Here is a 19,841-nt window from a genome sequence, read left to right on the forward strand (position 1 = left end):
AATTATATGGGTTTGGGCCCTGATTCTAGTGTTTAGGAAGATGAGGGAGAAAGAAGATCCCCAGAAAGGGGGAGTAAGAGACCCTTATTTTGGCTGCTTGGAGGCTGATAGGTAACTGATTTTTTTGAAGTGTCACTTGATGCTTGTGGTCCTGCTGAGGCAATTGTCTGGGGGAAATGTTAGGGGAAGCAGCAGTGATGCTGAGGGGTACAGACTAGGAGGATCAGTCAGGGCTGTGCTCCCAGCTCTCAATAGTAACAGTTTACTCTAGAGGTGACTGCTGAGGGTCTGTGCTAAAGGCCGAGCCCCTGAGTACCCCCCTGCCTTGCTTGTCTGGCCCAGGTGAAGCAGGGGGGCACTAGGACCCAGAGGCTAACACGGTTCCTGACAAGTCTAGAGCAGCACTAGCGCAGAGTGAGACTCATCAGCTGGCAAGCAGGATTCGGTGTCTCTGGGTTCAGGAATCATCGGGCAGCAGAGAGGACTTGCTCCTCAGCCCCCATCTCTGCCCCCATCCCTACCCCGGTAGGCCACCGAGTGAGGTCCATGGACTGGGGAGGGCCGCGCCTGACGGCTTCTGTGTCTGCCCATGAGGGCCTGGAGCCCTGACCCTCCTGCCTAGGTTTCTGCCTTTTCTCTCTGTCTTTGCCGCTGGGGGAGGGGGTAGAGGCCGGGTGAGCAACATGGCCCAGAGCAAGAGGCATGTGTACAGCCGGGTAAGTGGTCCTTATCTGGGATGGCCCTGGGAGGGCTGCTGGAGAAGGCCTGGGTGCTTGTGGACACTGCTGTGGGGGCTGGGGAGACAGGCTGGAGCTAGGCTGGGGCCACTTGCAGCAGGGAGTAATGGTGTTAGGCTGGACAAGCTCTCCCTCCTAGAGTTGGGCCCTCAGTAGGGACTGGGAAGGCCTGACCTTTGACTCTGATTGGACCTCTGGCTAGAGGATCCTGAGGCGATTGGACTATGTTGGGGACTCTCAATGGGGTTAGTGGGTTGGAATGGCCTTACAGTGACGCCTTTCTTTAGAGCTGCTTTGTTGTTTGTTACTTGCTTTCTCTCTCCTGGTTGAGATCGAATCTGTACCCACTATTGTGTCCACCTGGTTCAGAGAGGCTTATTAGGCTTGGGAGGTTGAGGGAATCACTTGAGTTTGAGGCTAGCCCTGGTATCACTGTCAGTTCTTTTTATCATCAGACCCATGAGAGCAACCCTGCTGTCCCAGGTACAATTTGGGGTCCTGGAGTCCCTGGGAGCTATATCTTTATCTTCCTAGATGAGCTCTTTGGGGAAAGGATTCTGGGAGTGACAGGCTGGCAGGGCTCATTTCTGAAGCCAAGTGGGAGCATCAGAGGGAGCCCTGTGGAATCTTTCAAACCAGGGAGTCACTTTCTTATGCCTCATTCATCTGTTTGCTGCAAATCCCTTGGTTCATGTTGCTGCTATCGCTAAAAATGGCTTAGGTGTGATTTTCTTCTAAACCATGGCCCTCTTTGGAAACCTAATTTCATGTTGTGTCCTGTCATCACGGGTGTGTCAGAAGCTGAGAAGTTCCGAAGGACAATGTTTAGTCTGTTCCTTTGCCTTGTCCATCCATGGGGTGATAAGCCATCCATTTGGACCACTGGGCAGAGTTTAGGGGATAGTGCAGGTCAGGTCTGAGATACCTGATTTACCTGGCCTTTGTTTTTCTTTTTATAGCAATACAGTGTGGGGGAAGGATCTCCAGAGCTTGGGGTAGAGTTGATAGGACAGGGCTCAGGCCAGGAAGAAGGGAATTATATGGTTGAACCGGCTGCAGAGAGGCATCTAAGAATGTCATGGTGGGTGTGTGGCTGAGGTAGGGGCAGTCAGGTCTGGAAGGAGACACCATTGTGTGCCTTTGAAAGGGAGAAGCCTAAGAGAGCTATTTGACCACAGGGAAGACAGCAGTGGGGAGTGGAATAAGATCTATGGGGTCACCCATGAATCACCTGTCTTCTCAGCTTAGGCACCTGAGTCAAGGCACTGGGTTTTGAAGATCCTGGTCTCAATTGAGTTATTCCCTTGAGCTTCATTCCCCTCCTTAGGAGCAGTGCTCCGGAGGAAGAAGCCATGTGGTGACATTCACAGGTCTATCATTGAATTCTGATTTATTATAAAATTTAAATATAAACTCTTAAAAAATTCTAGCAGATTCCAGAGGAGTTCAGAAAAGTCTTAGAACATATCACTGGTATTTTTCAAAAGGGAATTTGGGGGTCCACTTTACCCTGAAAAAGGGGTTCAGGGAAGTGACTTCTTATCCTTTTTCAGTCCAGGATGCTGGCTGGGGCCTTTCTGGTGCGTGAGGATGACACCCTTGACCTGAGGCCTTTAACTGCGTATGTTTGCACGTGTCTTTCTTTCAGACACCCAGTGGCAGCAGAATGAGCGCAGAGACGAGCGCTCGGCCTTTGCGAGTGGGCTCCCGTGTGGAGGTGATTGGAAAAGGCCACCGAGGCACTGTGGCCTATGTTGGAGCCACACTCTTTGCCACTGGCAAATGGGTCGGTGTGATCCTGGATGAAGCAAAGGGCAAGAATGATGGAACTGTCCAAGGCAGGAAGTACTTCACTTGTGATGAAGGGCATGGCATCTTTGTGCGCCAATCCCAGGTACACACACACTGCTCTTGAGTGTGTGCATGTACTCATGCTCTGTTGCTTGTGCAGCTTTTGTGTGGGGCTCCCTTTTTCTGGGCATGAGTATACGTCTCCGGTTGAGAGAGTGGGAGATACCGGGGGCGGGGGCTGGGGGAGGAAAGATTGGAGATCATCCTTATGGAAGCTGCCCTGTACACCAGGCTTGCTTGGGGCATGGGGAGAGGCCCATATTATAGCCATCCTTGATCTGGCTATACTGAGTCGGTTCTTTGGCCTCAGATCCAGGTATTTGAGGATGGAGCAGATACTACTTCCCCAGAGACACCCGATTCTTCTGCCTCAAAGGTCCTTAAAAGAGGTAACAGCCACCCAGTTAACTTGCCTTCCCATATCCAGGAGTCCCTAGGACTTCTCCCCAGAATACAGGGCCACAGTGGTTCTTGAGATTTTTCCATCACTGCCATATTCCCTTGTCACATCTCTTCTACCCCACCATCGTGGCCTTTGCCCCTACCCCTCTATACAAACACACTCCTTGTTTCTGCTTGCTTTCTGCAGAGGGAACGGACTCAACTGCAAAGACCAGCAAACTGGTGAGTGGTTGGGGGTGGGAGTGGGGAGTAAGAGAGAGAAAGGGGAAGGAGAAAGAAGAGGGAGATCAGTCCTAGGCAGGTGGAAATAGTAGGTGAGTAAAAGGAGTTAGCCTTCCAGTCTCCAGCCTCCCTGAGAAGGAAGCTTTCTGGGTATGAGTTGCTGCTTTAGGGGTAAAGGCAGTAGCAGGAAGAACTGTTAAGACCCAGAAGTTTAGGGTCAAATTGGGCTGATGCTAGGGGTGATAGGAAAGACAGGTCTGATCCTAGTAGTATTGTTGCCAACTTCCTACCTTTGGTACCCAAGGGTACTGGGACCTAAAAGGTCAGAGGGTAGGGGTAAGGTGAGAGCTAGAAGAAGAAGGAGCTCTCTTGTTTACAAATGAATGGTAAGGAGCCAGGCCTGCTGTGGCCTGTTTTAGGCTGTATGTAGAGGGCCTGTCTAAATCTCTATTGCTGTGCGCAGGATGAGGGAGGTGTGGATTCAGATTTGCCAGCTTCTCTGGGCCAGGGTGGGGACATCCTGGAAGCTGGTCCTTGAGGGACCCTTCATCTCACTTACCCAGGAGTTGGCAGTGACCTGACTCACCTCTTTACCTGTGTGTGCCTGGGTTGGTCTTAACACCTCCACTCAGGATGTCTGGCCAGCTAACACACTGTGGTGTCTGTTCTCTAACTCTGCCCTTTCCTACTCCTCATGCAGCGGGGACTGAAGCCTAAGAAGGTGGTGTGTTTACTATTTGTGCCTGGGTGGGTGAGGGCTATGAGCCCCTCCCCAGCTGTCCTGCATGTCCTTGGGCTGCTGCATGCATGTTTGTGTGACCTTGGGGCTGGGATGGCAAGAGGAAATGGTGGCCTTGGCTTTCAGGGTTCCTTTGAGGGATGCAGGGACATCAGGCTGTGTCCAGGCTCAGGTGGCACTCATTAGAGATTACCTCTACACCTCCTTGTCTCCCTCCCTGCTACCTTAGGATTCGGAGTCAGAGACTCCAAACCCTTGACTATAAATGTAAAGCAGCAGCATGGAGTAGGGCACTTGCTGAGTTATATTGAGTTTTCAGTCTGAGTTTTGAGGGCGGTGGGAGGAAACACTGGGAGGTTGAGAGTGGAGAAAATGCCAAATGAGAAGATTGGGTGGGAGGCAGGAGGCCAGGGAGCGGAGCATGGGAACAACAGTCCTGAGTTGGAAAGCCTGAGAATCTGTGTGCCTGACTCTGGGCGGGCGCTGCCATGGATACCCACTCTCACTCTGCTCCATCAGTCTTTCCCTGCCTCTTCCTGCCTCTGGTGTTGTGCTCGAGGCCCACCTCCCACCCTTTGCAGCCTTCCATCAGCCATCATGGAGTGGGGCTCAACTGTGCCACCCCCAGACTCTTAAACTCTTAAGTCACTGCCATGACCACTTCCTCACACCAGCCCCTGCCTTGGGCCTGTGCCCAAGCTATCTCTGACCTGCATGTGCGTGTCTGACCTGTATGTACTGTGCTGTCTGTGTGGTTCTGTGATTTCCTTGTGGCCGGTTGTCTCAGGCCTTTCTGACCTGCATGGAAAGCTACTGGATTGGGGCAGTGGGTGGGCAGAGGAAAACATCTTTTGGACCCCTGGTTGTTGATGGGTCCTCACTTTGGAGTCTTGCCATGGAAGAGACCACATTCTGGTACTTGCTTTGAGGTCCTGGCTGGGGTGGGAGTGGGGATCAAAGAAGGAAAACAATGCTTGAAGGGATGCTAAACCCATTACAAGGGTATAGAAACTTGGTTTCTTTCCTCGATTATTGTCTCCTGGTTGGGGCACCCCTCTTGCCTCAGGCCCCTGAATAGAGAAGAGCATGGACCTGCAGTCTGATCTCCATGGAGGAGTTCCTGCCACAGGCTGACCTGACCTTGAGTTGGGCCTGAGTTACGTCCAAATGCTGGGGTTTTGGCAACTGCCTGGGGAGATGTGGCAAAGCCCGCCCCGGCGGCCTGGGTTGGGGATACAGGGCCTCCTTTGCTCCTGGTGCAAAGTGCCAGTCAAGTAGTCAAATCCCCAGCCAGGTCTTCCTCTCCTAGTGGTTCTCTCACAGCAGCCCAGGGCCCTGAACTCACCCTGTGGGGGAACAGGGAGCTAAAACCAGAACAACAAAAAAGAAGGAACTTTGAAGGGCTGGGCAGAAGAGAACCCAGATGTCCCTGCAGGGTGCCCAGTCCCTTCTGGAAGGTCTTTAGAGACAGGCTTTAACCTGCCTGCAACCAGGGGAGGTTTGGGAGAGGAGCCAAACACTGTCATTAGAGCTGCTGCTGAATGTTTCCCAGGGTTTTCTTTGTGTGCCCCTCAGAGCGGATGGTGTCACAGGAAGTGTGTTCTGAGTGTGTGTGTGTGTGTGTGTGTGTGTGCGCGCGTGTGTGTGCGCGCGTGCGCGCGCGCCTGATAGAGACCAGCTATAAGGGCGTTGTCCCTGTATATAAGAGACAATTGGAGTTGATAGGGCTGTCGGCAGAGGGGATGTATGAGAGGCTGGAGCAGTGTGGCTCCATGGCCCTGCCCAGTCATGCCCTGGCCCCAGAGAGTACCATTTCTGGGGTGGCCCCAGCCCAGTTTCTAGGAGCAGACCCTTGGGGATGGTGGGCGAAGGGATGGAAGGGAAGGGAGGAGTCAGACCTCTTCTATAGAGGAAGAAGCAGGGCGGGTTCTGCGTAGGACTTTGTCCAGTCATGTGGAGGAGGAGGAGCCAGCAGAGCCTGGCAGTTGCTAGGTGATCGAGGAGCAGTGGCTCCACCCCCAAGGATCAGAGGAGGGTGGGTGCATGACGTCAGGTGGAGCTGGTGCTGCGGCCACTGAGGCTGCCATCAGCCTTAGCTGGTGAACTGGGCCGGGCGCCTCTCCGGTGCTTGCCGGAGCCTGGCTGTCCCACTGCGCACCTGCAGGGCCTTCTGCGTCTGAGCTGCAGCCATTTGCGGGCGGGAAGCCTGCCGACCGGGAAGCTGAGGCTGCGTTGTTGGGATTTGATGCACTAATCTCCTGTCTCCGCCGCCTTTCCCTCTGTTCGGTCTCTTTCCCTCCCTCCCTTCGTCTGTCCTTCCTCTGTGTGTTTGTCCATCCTCCTCTGTCCCTCCTTCTTTCCTCTCCTGGCTTTCTTTGGTTTTCTGCAATGATGAGACAGGCACCGACAGCCCGAAAGGTACTCTTGCTTGCTCTGGTCCTGCTGCCGGGTTGCCAGGGCGATGGTGGCAGCAGGCTGCTGGGGTGGGGGTGGGGGCTGATTGACTTCATCTGTCTACCTGGTTGGGGGAGGAGGGTGGAGATGAAGGTAGGGGGCAGGGAGAGGTGTGTGTCACTGTCATGCCCCACACCCTGGGCATTTGCTCCCTGCTCTGGGCTCTGACTGAGTATATGTTCTGAGCCTTGTACCCAGTGGCCCCACCGTCTTGGGCTTCAGGCAGCTTTTGCTGCAAACTGACTCCAGGAGTTTCCTGTGAGAGGATGGGGGGAAAGCAGGTCCCAGTGTCTTCATGCCTCTACTAGGCCTACCTCACCCTTACCCTTTGCTAGGATGCCTCTTGGTTTACTCCCTGCATCACTTTTTCACGAGGGTTTGTATTAAGGGGCTTTTCCAGAGTGGGATGGGGGACCCTAGAATAGTTTTTGACCCACAGCTATAGAGGCTTAGCTCAGGGTAGGAGGGGTGGGGGTTGGTCTCCTCGACTCCTAGAAGTAGGGTCCGACCCAAATCTGTTTTTGTCAGAGTTGTAAGATACTGGATAGCAGAAACGTAATTTGGAACTTGGGATTAATCATCTATTTGGGTTAGGGCACTAGTTTCTCTGTGCTTCTGCCCACCCCCATGTCCTTTCTTGCAGCTGGGTGGGGTTGCTTTGCTGGGTGGGGTTACTTTGCTGAGCTCTGGCCTTCTGGTTAATGCAGTATTCATGGTCCTGACACCTGAGCCCTCTGCCCTAGGGATGAGAACTGCTGCAGGATCTGGTTCTGGGGAAGGGGGTAGGGTAGGGAGGATGGCAGTACTATTTTGCTTAGGGGGCCCGATCCCCTCTGCTGGGGTCATATCACTCACTTCTGGGCTTCTAGCATCGTTCTGGTCACATGGTATTTCTTGGGGGTCTTGTGTGGAGTGGCACTTGAAGGAGGGGGCTGACCTGGGGAAGTCCTTGGGAGTGGTGGGTGGGCGGAGCCTTTGGCTCTGGGCTGGAGCGCTAGAGGGACCTGTCTCTGGGGACCTCCACCAGCTGCTGCCTTTGGTCTCCTGTGGTTCAACCTAGGAGATGGGGATTTCTGGGATTTCCAGGGTGTTTGAAGAGGTGAGGTCTGCAAGGCTTGGGCATAAATGGGACAAGGAACTGATGGGAAATAGGAGTTCTGAGCTCCTGGAGTAGAAACAAGGTGATTCATGGGAGGGAAAGGGGATGGGGTGGGAATGGGAGTGGGGGGGGGGTGCAGCTGACTGTAGCTCCATTCCTGGTACTTCTTCTGCTCTCATTGCTGTCCCTTCTGCTGTCTGTCTTTCTGCCATTATCCTTTCTTTCCTGACTACTTCTCCTCCTCTGGCTCCTGTTGCCTGTCCAGACCACAACTCGGCGGCCCAAGGTGAGAAAAAAAAAAAAAAGGCCTTTGTACAAGCCACTGCTGTGTGTAGAAACACATTTCAGGCATGTGCATGTGTGTGGGCATGTTATGAGCAAGTTACAGTTGGTCACAGTGCATCCTGGGTTCTCTTTTTCAGAGGAGTGAGGGGACTGAGGGTAGTGACAGGCCTGGGAAAATGACTTCTGGCCCTTAGGAGGTTGTCTGAGCCCGTAGCCTGAGTGCAGAAGAGAAATGAGAGTGGTTATGGTTAATCAGGGCTGGCTTTCTTGAAGAAGGGCATTTTGACTAGTTTTATGATGTGAGAGTGGGGGTGGAAGTTGGAAGAAAGGTGAAGAAGAACTTGGCAGTGTCAGTGTCAGGGCATAAGGACTTGGGGGTATCTGTGGGTAGCATGTGATATCTGAGTGTCAGCCCATGAGGAGAGCTTCAGGGCTTGGTACTACTCCAAGCTCTGGGGCTTCAGGAGCTCCTGTGCTCCAGCCCCATGGGGGCCTGGGTAAATGTTGCCTGGTTAGAGACCCTTTGTCTTGGGGGAGGGAGATGACAGAAGGTTGGTTGTGCTGACCATGTTTCAAGGAGGAGCCTAGGAATACAACTTTTACTCTATCTCCTTGACCTGAAGGGTCCCTTAAAGCAGACCAAGGGAGGGAGAATCAGTTCAACTCCCAAGGAGTGCGATACAGTGCTTGGCACCCACACTTGTACCCCAGCCTTCCCTGGGAACATGAAAGTTAGAGAACAAACTCCAGTTTGTTCTTTTGCTTTGGGAATGACACTGAGGCACTTTTTCCTCCTGGGGAGGAGGGTACAGGCCCAGAACAACGATAGGACTGGGAATATCAAGAAATTGCTAGAATGATCACAACTGGGTCACCAAGAGGAGGTCTGGGGAGTAAGAGATTCTGCTCTGGGGGGATAGTGCCAGAGCTGGGAGGAATGTGGGGTCAATGCCAAGGGAGAAGCATTATAATCTTATGTCTCCTTCTATCACTTCCTCCCTCTCTTCTCTACCCGCCTCCTGCCTCCCCTCTCCTTTGTCACTATCTGTGATTGTGTCATTTTCTCTCTCCCCGTTACTCTGCTTTTTTGTTCTCACTGTACTTTGATAACTTTCTCACTGCCCTTTTCCTTCTCTGTCTCCTTCCCTTGGCCTATTCTCATATTCTTTCTCAACATCCCTATTCTTTTTCTGGCCTGCTTACCCTCGGAATAGCCCACCCGCCCAGCCAGTACTGGGGTACCTGGAGCCAGTAGCTCCTTGGCCCCTCTGGCTCAGCATCAGCAGGTGAGCTGAGCAGCAGTGAGCCCAGCACCCCGGCTCAGACTCCACTGGCAGCACCTATCATCCCCACACCAGCTCTCACCTCTCCTGGAGCAGCACCCCCACTGCCTTCTCCCTCCAAGGTAAGGACTAGGGTTGGAGTGAAGGAGATCCAAGAGGGGTGGCAGAGGGTGGGCGGCAGAGCTGTGACCCCAGGCAGGATCTTAGAAATTTTCCAGGGTTGGAGGAGACTCAGAACTTGGATCCAAAGGGTGGGGAATAGCATTATGGTTCTGCCTTTTACTGAGCTACCCTTTTCTGCCCTTCTTCCACATTTTCCCCTTATGTACTGGTCCTTTCTCAGATGTTTGTATGCCTCTTGCTTTTGACCCTGGGGTTGGAATGATGTTTGCATACATTCCTGTCCCTGCACTCAGGCTCAGCCTTGGTGGGGAGGAAGGGGGAGGCTGTGTACCTATCCAGGGGTCTGTCCTTTGCAGGAGGAGGAGGGGCTGAGAGCCCAGGTGCGGGACCTAGAGGAGAAACTGGAGACCCTGCGGTTGAAACGGGCAGAAGACAAGGCAAAGCTAAAAGAGCTGGAGAAACATAAGATCCAGCTGGAGCAGGTGCAGGAATGGAAGAGCAAAATGCAAGAACAGCAGGCGGACCTGCAGCGGCGCCTCAAAGAGGCGCGGAAGGTGGGACTTGGGGTGGAGAGGGGAGCTTGGGACCCAAGTCAGCACACCAGACACCAGAGGCTGGGGCTTGGGACATTCTGTGAGAAGGAGTGTATGAGGCACCTCTCTGCTTGCACTCCCACCAACCTCCACCCCTCTTCAGGAAGCCAAGGAGGCACTAGAGGCAAAAGAACGCTACATGGAGGAGATGGCTGACACCGCTGATGCCATCGAGATGGCCACTCTGGACAAGGAGATGGCTGAAGAGCGGGCTGAGTCCCTGCAGCAGGAGGTGGAGGCGTTGAAGGAACGTGTGGATGAGCTCACCACTGACTTAGAGATCCTCAAGGCTGAGATTGAGGAGAAGGGTAAGGGGCCAGGAGCTGCTGGGGGCCACATGGTGGGATTGGAACCATGTCTGAGTGTTTATGGTCTTCCCCAGGCTCAGACGGGGCAGCGTCCAGTTACCAGCTCAAGCAGCTTGAGGAACAGAATGCTCGCCTGAAGGATGCCCTGGTGAGGTAGGGTCCCCTCCCTGCTTGGCTCTGAGGCTCACTCTCCTGTGTCTAGATGTATTAAAGCGCCCATCGCCAGTGACTTGGACACTTCCTCTCTTCTCCCCCAGGATGCGGGATCTGTCTTCCTCAGAGAAGCAGGAGCATGTGAAACTCCAGAAGCTTATGGAAAAGAAGAACCAAGAGCTGGAGGTTGTGAGGCAGCAGCGGGAGCGTCTGCAGGAGGAGCTGAGCCAGGCAGAGAGCACCATCGATGAGCTCAAGGAGCAGGTCTGGGGAGTGTAGCCCTGGCTCAGAGGACCTCTCTTCCAAGGTTGGTGTCTTCTCTTTCTAGGTACTTTTGAGTAGCCCTTCTTCTTCCCTCCCTGTAACACAGGTGGATGCTGCTCTGGGTGCTGAGGAGATGGTAGAGATGCTAACAGACCGGAACCTGAATCTAGAAGAGAAAGTGCGAGAGTTGAGAGAGACCGTGGGGGACTTGGTAAGAGAATAGACCCTTGACTTTCCACCCTGATGGAGGGTATTTGGAAGCCACTTGCTGAAAGAGGGACCGACATGAACCCTAACCCTTGAGCAGGGTGTGTGGTGAATGGCCCCACCTGACCTGCTACCTTGACTGCCTTTCCTTTGCCCCTACTGCCTTGTGGCCTCCCAGGAAGCGATGAATGAGATGAATGATGAGCTGCAGGAGAATGCACGCGAGACAGAACTGGAGCTGCGGGAACAGCTGGACATGGCGGGCGCACGGGTCCGGGAGGCCCAGAAGCGTGTGGAGGCGGCCCAGGAGACAGTCGCAGATTATCAGCAAACTATTAAGAAGTACCGCCAGCTGACCGCCCACCTTCAGGTACCATTGTGCCCCCTGCTGTCCAGTCATGATAACTGAGGGCTCCCTCATGACCCAGCTGTGCCTCATTGTCTTTGCTCACAGGATGTGAATCGGGAACTGACAAACCAGCAAGAAGCGTCTGTGGAGAGGCAGCAGCAGCCACCCCCAGAGACTTTTGACTTCAAAATCAAGTTTGCTGAGACTAAAGCTCATGCCAAGGTCAGAAAAGTGGATAGGCCAGAGTGGGGAGTGTTGGGGCACCCAGCTTGGGTGTGGCTGTAGGCTGATCTGGCATGGGGTTCTGGACTTCAGGTTGCTGGAGGAGGGGATGCTTTGCATGGTGATCTGGAAGACTCCTGGCCTAGGCTTATCCCAGAAGCAAGGGACCTGGTAGAACAAGGCATGATAGTTCTGAGGTGCTATCCCGCCTGGCTGAGAGCCCACCTACGTGTCCATCTCACAGGCAATTGAGATGGAATTGAGGCAGATGGAGGTGGCCCAGGCCAACCGGCACATGTCCCTGCTGACAGCCTTCATGCCCGATAGCTTCCTTCGGCCAGGTGGGGACCATGACTGCGTCCTGGTGCTGCTGCTCATGCCTCGTCTCATTTGCAAGGTATGGCCATCAATCTAATCACATGTTCAACAGGAATCTGTTGAACTTGCTGTGTACCAGGCCTGGAGGATGCTGAGTGAGAACAGTCAGCATCCTTGCTCGCAAAGTTTATGATGCAGTGGAGGAATATAGTCAACAAAGTTGGAGATGGATGTGTATTACAGATGGTGGGTTGTGAAGGGGAGGTGGCTTCTCAGAGACAGCACTGTGGAGGTTCTGATTTAGATGGAAGGGTAGCACTGAAGGATAACATTTGAACTGAGACCTAGAAGATGATTAGGAGCTAGTGGGGGATAACTGGCAGGATAGAATTCAGGTAAAAGAATAGATGGAGCAGTAGCTTTAAGGCAGGAAAGAGCTTGCTCCACTGGTTTACTACCCTTTTATCTCCACATTCTAAATCCTCACAACTGCCAGTAATCACATCATTATCCTTTCCCTAGGTGAGACCCTGTGCCCATCTAAGCTGTTGCTGCTTTCCTCCTCCATGTGTGTCCATGTGCCACTCCCCCCTTCCCGCTGCCACTGCCACGTAGTTGCTCAGTTTTGTGCTCTGTGTTCCCAAGTTTGTGTTCTCCATCCTCTTCTCTGAGCCCCAGAGGGGTGCTGGTGCTTCTTCCCACAGGCAGAGCTGATCCGGAAGCAGGCCCAGGAGAAGTTTGAACTAAGTGAAAACTGTTCAGAGCGGCCCGGGCTCCGAGGAGCTGCAGGGGAGCAGCTCAGCTTTGCTGCTGGGCTGGTGTACTCACTGAGTCTGTTGCAGGCCACACTCCACCGCTATGAGCAGTAAGTGATCCCTTGGCCCCATGCTCTAGGGCCACAGGGCCAAGAGTGGACAGATTGAGATTGCCTGGCAGGCCTTGGCCTCAGAGGACCCTTCTCTGGTCTCTAGTGCCCTGTCTCAGTGCAACGTGGACGTGTATAAGAAGGTCGGCAGCCTCTACCCTGAGATGAGTGCCCATGAGCGCTCCTTGGATTTCCTCATTGAGCTGCTACATAAGGATCAGCTGGACGAGACTGTCAATGTAGAGCCTCTCACCAAGGCCATCAAGTACTACCAGGTCTGGGGCGAGAATTCAGGCTTGCAGCAGGGAGGGAAGGTTTCTCCTGCTGGGGCTGTTGCCAGAGTGGCCGAGGTTATATGTCCTAGGTTGGCTGCTTAAGGTGTGGCTCGCTCCTAAAGGAACTTGCATGAGGATGCAGCTCCTTGGGGTCTCAGATTCTCCTTAAACCTCTGGAATCCTATGATGACTGGGGCTCAAAATGCAGTTTGGGAAGAATCCTCCATCTTTCCAAGGCCTAAAGGCTCTCTCTTTGTCATTTCTCCTCAGCATCTGTATAGTATCCATCTTGCCGAACAGCCTGAAGACAGTACCATGCAGCTGGCTGACCACATTAAGGTGAGCTGTCTGGGCCAGTGGTTGAGCCTCCTGGAGAGATCAGAAATGGAGGACATCAGATCAAGAGATCTGGCCCTCATGGGGTCACATAAGACTGGAACGGGGTCAGACCAAGGAAGCCAGTTGGCAGAAGGTGGGGACTTATTAGAAATGGTGATGGGGCAGAAGGGCTCCCGCTGGGGGCTCAAAACTACATGCATTCGTGCTTACAGTTTACTCAGAGTGCCCTGGACTGCATGAGCGTGGAGGTGGGGCGGCTGCGTGCCTTCTTGCAGGTGAGAGCACAGCCAGATCTCTTTTACCTCCTTTTCCGCATTAGTCCCCAGCTCCTCATTTCTGGCCCCAATGCTGTATTGTTCCTTGTTTCCTGTTACATGAGTAGGGTGGCCAGGAGGCTTCAGATATTGCTCTCCTGCTCCGGGACTTGGAAACATCGTGCAGTGACATCCGCCAGTTCTGCAAGAAGATCCGAAGGCGAATGCCAGGGACAGATGCTCCTGGAATCCCAGCTGCACTAGCCTTTGGACCACAGGTTTAGGGCAGCGAAGGGGGAAGGAGAGGAAGCTGAGTAGAACCAGGAGGGGCCTAGAGTGTTGAGATCTGGATCTGGTCAGGGAACAAGAATAGTTTTAAGGTAGCTGGGAGCTGTGGCCTTGGACACAGGGTGGGCTCCTGACTCTGGGCTGTCGCATAGGTGTCGGACACACTCCTTGACTGCAGGAAACACCTGACGTGGGTGGTGGCCGTGCTGCAGGAGGTGGCAGCTGCTGCTGCCCAGCTCATTGCCCCGCTGGCAGAGAATGAGGGACTGCCTGTGGCTGCCCTAGAGGAGTTGGCTTTCAAAGCAAGCGAGCAGGTGGGCCTGGACGGCTGGGCAGAGGTGGCAGTGGAGTTACGTAGCCAATGTGGGATTTTCACTGCTGCCCTTGCTCCTGCAGATCTATGGGACCCCCTCCAGCAGCCCCTATGAGTGTCTGCGCCAGTCAAGCAACATCCTCATCAGTACCATGAACAAATTGGCCACAGCCATGCAGGAGGGAGAGTATGATGCAGAGCGGCCCCCCAGCAAGGTAGGTAGGGAGCTCTTCAGAGGGGCTTGGGGATCCCAGAAGAGCAGGACTTACAGAGCTGTTGCTGGGAAGGGCTGGGAGGTGGGAGAACGGAATCTGGAGAGCACCATCCTGCTTGGAAGGCAAAGCTTTCCCTATGCCTAGCTTTCTCTGGAAGGAACACATTGGTGACCTCCTCTCCCCACCCCTGCTTTCTACTCCCACCTGACCCCCTAGCCTCCCCCAGTTGAGCTGAGGGCTGCAGCCCTTCGTGCAGAGATCACCGATGCTGAAGGCCTGGGCTTGAAGCTTGAAGATCGAGAGACAGTTATCAAGGAATTGAAGAAGTCACTGAAAATCAAGGTGAGGCTGTAGGGTAGGCTCAGGATCTGGGGTGGGGGGAATAGGCAGTACTGCTGACGTACAGGACAGCGTCGAGTGTTGGGGATCTCCTGGGACTGAGACTGGTCGGGGGTTGAGGAGAAATGTGGCACCTGTGATCAGTGAGGGGAGCACTCATGGGCCTGTAGGAGCTTTCTAGCATCTGAGCTGTCCTGTGTCCCTGGGGCCCTTGAGAGGATATGAGGGAACTAGACACTCTCTGTCCTTGTCCAGGGGGAGGAGCTGAGTGAGGCCAATGTGCGGCTAAGCCTCCTGGAGAAAAAGCTGGACAGTGCTGCCAAGGATGCAGACGAGCGCATCGAGAAAGTCCAGACTCGGCTGGAGGAGACCCAGGCACTGCTGCGGAAGAAGGAGAAGTCAGGCACCTTCACTGGGCTCCTGCTTATTCCACCCCTCCTTCCTGCCAGCTGCTCTCCCTCCTAACCCCTCCCCCTACACTCTCCCCAGGGGAACAGATACCATTTTCCTTCCCGACTGCCAGCCCCATTGTGTCACCCCAGCCAGAGCATGTGCTGCTCCTGGCTCCTCACCAAGCAGGGCCACTCCGAGGACCTGTCAGGATGAGAAGTGGAGTGGGGCCCTAGGGAAGGAACACTGCTCAAGCCCAGATTCTCTTCCGCAGAGAGTTTGAGGAGACGATGGATGCACTCCAGGCTGACATTGACCAGCTAGAGGCAGAGAAGGCAGAGCTGAAGCAGCGGCTGAACAGCCAGTCAAAGCGCACGATAGAGGGGCTCCGGGGGCCCCCTCCCTCGGGGATCGCTACCCTGGTCTCTGGCATTGCTGGTGGTGAGTGCCGTGGGACAAGGCTTCCCTCCTGTCCTTGGCCCCTGTTGGACTTTTGCCCCCCTCTTAGTAGATGTTCAGCCAGGAATATATTTGTGCAGTTTTGCTCTATGGCAGCTTTTTACCAAGTTTTTACTTTTGAAGATATGCGCAGAGTCCCCCTGATCAAGATGGGGCATTACGAACTTGTCAATGGAGTTCAGAATTATGAAAGACTCTAGTAGATGTCCCTTTTGGGTCTGCAGTCTGGCCTTCTTGTGCCATCCCTCTATCCCAGAGGGTCATCAGCCTGCAGCAGCTTGGGCTAAGCTGCTGTGTCCAGCCATGCCTGATGCCTGCTCTTGATTGCTGTTCTGCTTGTACTTTGTATTTCTCCCTGTTGAGTTCATGTGGCTTTACCATCTGGTGTGGTTGTCTCTCCCATTGTTGAATTCTCCCAGTTCCACTTGGGGCTTGTGTTCTCACCTCTGCTTGGTCTCTAGTGTGGTCAGGGCTCCCTTCCTGGAGTTTTTCTGGTTCTGAGGCCGTCTTCCCAGTTTTCCTGGACCAAGAAGGTGGCTACTGCCATGTTAGTTCTTGTCTGCTTTATAGTCTTCTAGTTTCTTTCTTAGGTCCAGAAGACAGACTTCTTGCCCTGAAGCCTTCAGGATCTCTAGAGTTCCCCTGCTATGCTTGTCAGTTGGCCTTACCTAGGATCTTATTCTCATCAGAGCCCCCCTTACTGGTGCCTCTTAATCTTGGGAGGTGACCAAGTACCTTGTTGGCTTTGGACTCCTGTGGTCCAGCTGGCTCCTGTTCCTTGGGGAAGATACTGGTTCTGATTCACAAAATCTTGCACCAAAAAAGAGCGAACACTCCTCAGAATGATGGGGAGCCTGAGGAACAGGCTGAACTTCCAGCTTCAGATTTGCTATTGCAGACCACTAAGGGTGTAGACATCTCGGGGTCTCAGGAGCATTCCTTTGGCCTTTTCTTTCTTGGAGATGGAGTGTGAGTCGGGGAGCAGGAACGCCTCCTGCCCCAAATGCTTCTTCCAGTGCACACCCCTGCTGCCAGCCACTCTTCCTTGCATTTCGCCCAGTCTCATGGCCTCGTTCCCCTTCCTTATCTTTCTTTCACTCATATATGCTCTTCCCCCAGGCGCAGGGGACAAGGGCAGGGGGGCAGGGGCTTGTTAGAGAGAGGGGAAGCAATAATTTGAAAGGGTTTTCCTGTAGGTCATCTCCAGGTTTCCTCTGGTGTGGCACCTTGACACCCAAATTGTCTAACTCCTCTCTCCTCTTTTCCTGCTCCCCCATGGGCTATCCCGAGCACAGAAGAACAGCAGCGAGGTAGAGACTCGCCCTGGGGAGGGCATACCAGGGCTGTGGGGGGTGGGTCTGGGGGAGCAGGTTAAGACTCACCCCTTGGGAGCAACCAGGACCGGAGGTGGGAGTGGCTAACGAAAGGGATGAGCAAGGATGGGGCCTATCTTCCACCCTCTCCACCTGGGGTTGATGACATTTGTTTTGGTACACACAGGAGGTGCCCCTGGGCAAGCTCCAGGATCTGTGCCAGGCCCTGGGCTGGTGAAGGACTCACCACTGCTGCTTCAGCAGATCTCTGCCATGAGGCTGCACATCTCCCAGCTCCAGCATGAGAATAGCATCCTCAAGGTGAGGGGGTCATAAGAAGGAGTGGGGTGAAGGTGGAGCCCATTAGGGTAGATGGCAGGGCCTTCTGTTACCTCTTACCACCATTCCTCTTCTTCCCCCTCCACAGGGAGCCCAGATGAAGGCATCTTTAGCAGCCCTGCCACCTCTGCATGTGGCAAAGCTCTCCCCCTCACCTCATGAAGGCCCTGACAGTGAGCTAGCAGCTGGTGCGCTGTATCGTAAGACCAGCCAACTGTTGGAGACTTTGAATCAACTGAGCACACACACCCACGTAGTAGATATCACTCGTACCAGCCCTGGTATGGACCCACCAACCCCTGAGATGAATAATGTATCCCCTCCCTTTGGCCCAGGGCTGTGACCCTTACCCAGGCAGCTGCCATATGGTAGAGGCTCTTTCTAGCATTGCTTTCTGGCCTTGGTGTTTAGTTTGCTTGATTCACCCACCAGAGGATCTAGTATCTGCACTCCTGACTCTTAATCCAGTACAGCTGCCTGCCTTGGCCTTGGTGGGCCTCACCAGCCTTCCTTTTCCACAGCTGCCAAGAGCCCATCGGCCCAACTCCTGGAGCAAGTGGCTCAGCTCAAGTCCTTAAGTGACACCATCGAGAAGCTCAAGGTTAGATCAGTCCCTGCCCTTCGTCAGTCTACAGAGTTTGCTTCATAACATTCCCTGCTGGAGCCTTTAGCGCACTCATTTCCACAGACACTCCCAGAGTTTCTCTGGCCCCAGCCCTGTGCTAAACAGCACACTGGGGAGGAGGTGGAAGGCAAGGCAGGGTTCCTGCTTCAGAAGTTCACTGTTTTGGTGCAAACAGAAGACCGATTCTCACCAACAAAATAGGTGGAGCTAGGGTCGTCTTTAGAGTGTAGGGTTCGGTTACAACTTCTTCAGTGCTGAGATCACTGTGGGGTGGAATGGTTGGGGGTGGCTTCCCAGAGGCCATAGAGTCTGAGTTGGGCTTTAAGGGGTAAGTATCTAAAGTAAGGATGTGTGCTCACTTCAGCAGCACATATACTAAAATTGTAAAGTAAGGATGTGGGATATGGATGGGGTTGGAGGTGACAGCAAAAGTATGGTGACAGGACCAGGTTCCTGTTTCCCCTTGATCTTAGTGTCCTTGTGGAACCAGAAAGATTCTGGTCTTAGCTTGTGGAGGTCCGCTAAATGAACCCTTCTTCTACTCCTTGCCAGGATGAGGTCCTTAAGGAGACTGTATCTCAGCGCCCTGGAGCCACAGTCCCCACCGACTTTGCCACCTTCCCCTCATCAGCTTTCCTTAGGGTAAGAGGGAGCATGGGGAGGAGGATGGGCAGCATTGAAACCTCTGGTGGGTCCTTCCCCCCTCCCCCAGGATATGAAGAGGCCTTTGGGGTCTCAGGTCCAACAACTGCACATGCTGAGTTAACTGGCCAAGTCTTACTTGTCAGCAACTCAAGAGTACTGCCCGTGTTTCCAGAAATTTCAGTATTTTAGCAGTTAAACATCTATGACCTTTGACACCAGGGGAGGCTCAAAACTCCCTTGTCAGACTATGTACCCCAATTCTGGTTTGGAATACGTGGTCACCATAGTCTGCAGGCCCCAAAGTCTGTCTTGCAGGGGGTGCCTTGGTCTCAGTGTGCAGGATCCCTGTCAGTGGCACACAGCTCAGGTGAGCCTCTGACCCGGGGACTTCTTCCCCTTGCTAACTCCCAGGCCAAGGAGGAGCAGCAAGATGACACTGTCTACATGGGCAAAGTGACCTTCTCGTGTGCAGCTGGCCTTGGACAGCGACACCGGCTGGTGCTGACTCAGGAGCAGCTGCACCAGCTTCATGGTCGCCTCATCTCCTAAGTGCTCGTCCCACCCACTTCTACCCTCAGCCCTGCTGGTGCCACTCTGCCTGCTGCACAGCCTTGTCAGCTAGTCCCCATGGTAGAGCTGTGTGTGAACAGCTGTTCTTGCCCTGTTCAGCTTCGCCTCCACCTGTCATGCCCTGTTCCTGCCCCATTCACTTGGGTTCCCCTGTTTCCATTCCTTGGCCTCCAGAATTTGCTGTTCAGCTGCTCCCTCCTTCCTGGGGGGCCTCAGGGCATGTGGGGGGTAGGCTGAGACCCACCACCAAAGGTTCAGTGAGGTCCCCCTGATAGAGGACTTCACCCCTTGATTAAAGCAACTTCTGCTTCAGTGGTTTCTGTGTGGTGTTGGGAGTGGGACTTGGGCCTTTTGGCTCAGAGCAGGAGTGCAGGAGAAGGGATGCTGAGGAGGCTTTGGCTGTGCCAAATTTGAGGGACTCTCTCTGTAGAGAGTAGTAGAATGGTGTGCCCCACACATTCACGTGCAATAAGTTAGTGTGAACAAGAGGGAAAGGGCTAGACCAGGGGCCTGTCACCTAAATTCATTTATGGAATTAGGTGAGATAGGACTTGGGTTCAGCCACCCTACCTCCATGTGTTTGTCAACCAATTCCCACTGACAGTAGAAGGACCACTCCAGAATGTACAGTGGGCCATGTTATTCCTCGCTTTAAATCCTGAAATGGTTCTTCCAACTAAAATTTAACATTTGGTTGAGGTGTACAGTCTTAATTCAGGTTACTTAGAACACTGAACCTGAGGCCATGCTGAAGTGCTGGTGCTTTATGGTAGTTGCAGTCCCAAAGCATGGCAAGTGAGGGAAAGGAAGGAGGGAAACTAGGCAGGGAAGGAGAAACAAAGTTGGTTTTAATGAGTTGCCCACTGCTTCACCAAGACACAGCTAGCCACCTGCCTATGTGTGCCATCCCTGGATAGGAAACCAGAACACCATACCTAGCTGTAATGTTACACTGGGGTCGGTGGAGGGACAGAGACCAGATTGCCCTGCTCTCCCTCCTGTC

The 19,841-nt window shown here is 53.7% G+C and overlaps 1 protein-coding gene across 1 annotated transcript; it reads left to right on the forward strand.

The window, feature by feature from the left end:
• The first annotated feature begins 610 nt into the window (after nucleotides 1-610).
• Nucleotides 611-19,150, forward strand: DCTN1 (dynactin subunit 1). The gene is given in 31 exon segments (XM_055312377.1): nucleotides 611-716; nucleotides 2,386-2,631; nucleotides 2,899-2,977; nucleotides 3,178-3,212; nucleotides 7,770-7,790; nucleotides 9,004-9,043; nucleotides 9,046-9,194; nucleotides 9,552-9,749; nucleotides 9,892-10,096; nucleotides 10,171-10,249; nucleotides 10,354-10,513; nucleotides 10,620-10,724; nucleotides 10,899-11,090; nucleotides 11,175-11,291; nucleotides 11,536-11,688; nucleotides 12,314-12,474; nucleotides 12,581-12,749; nucleotides 13,020-13,088; nucleotides 13,301-13,363; nucleotides 13,471-13,620; nucleotides 13,783-13,944; nucleotides 14,027-14,158; nucleotides 14,375-14,500; nucleotides 14,753-14,895; nucleotides 15,162-15,328; nucleotides 16,642-16,656; nucleotides 16,847-16,980; nucleotides 17,087-17,279; nucleotides 17,520-17,599; nucleotides 18,176-18,265; nucleotides 18,680-19,150. Coding segments are annotated over 31 exon segments (3,804 nt in total). The 5' UTR covers nucleotides 611-683; the 3' UTR covers nucleotides 18,818-19,150.
• The last annotated feature ends 691 nt before the right edge of the window (nucleotides 19,151-19,841 follow it).

Source organism: Nyctereutes procyonoides, unplaced genomic scaffold, assembly GCF_905146905.1.
Source record: "Nyctereutes procyonoides isolate TBG_1078 unplaced genomic scaffold, NYPRO_anot_genome, whole genome shotgun sequence".
NCBI lineage: Eukaryota > Metazoa > Chordata > Mammalia > Carnivora > Canidae > Nyctereutes > Nyctereutes procyonoides.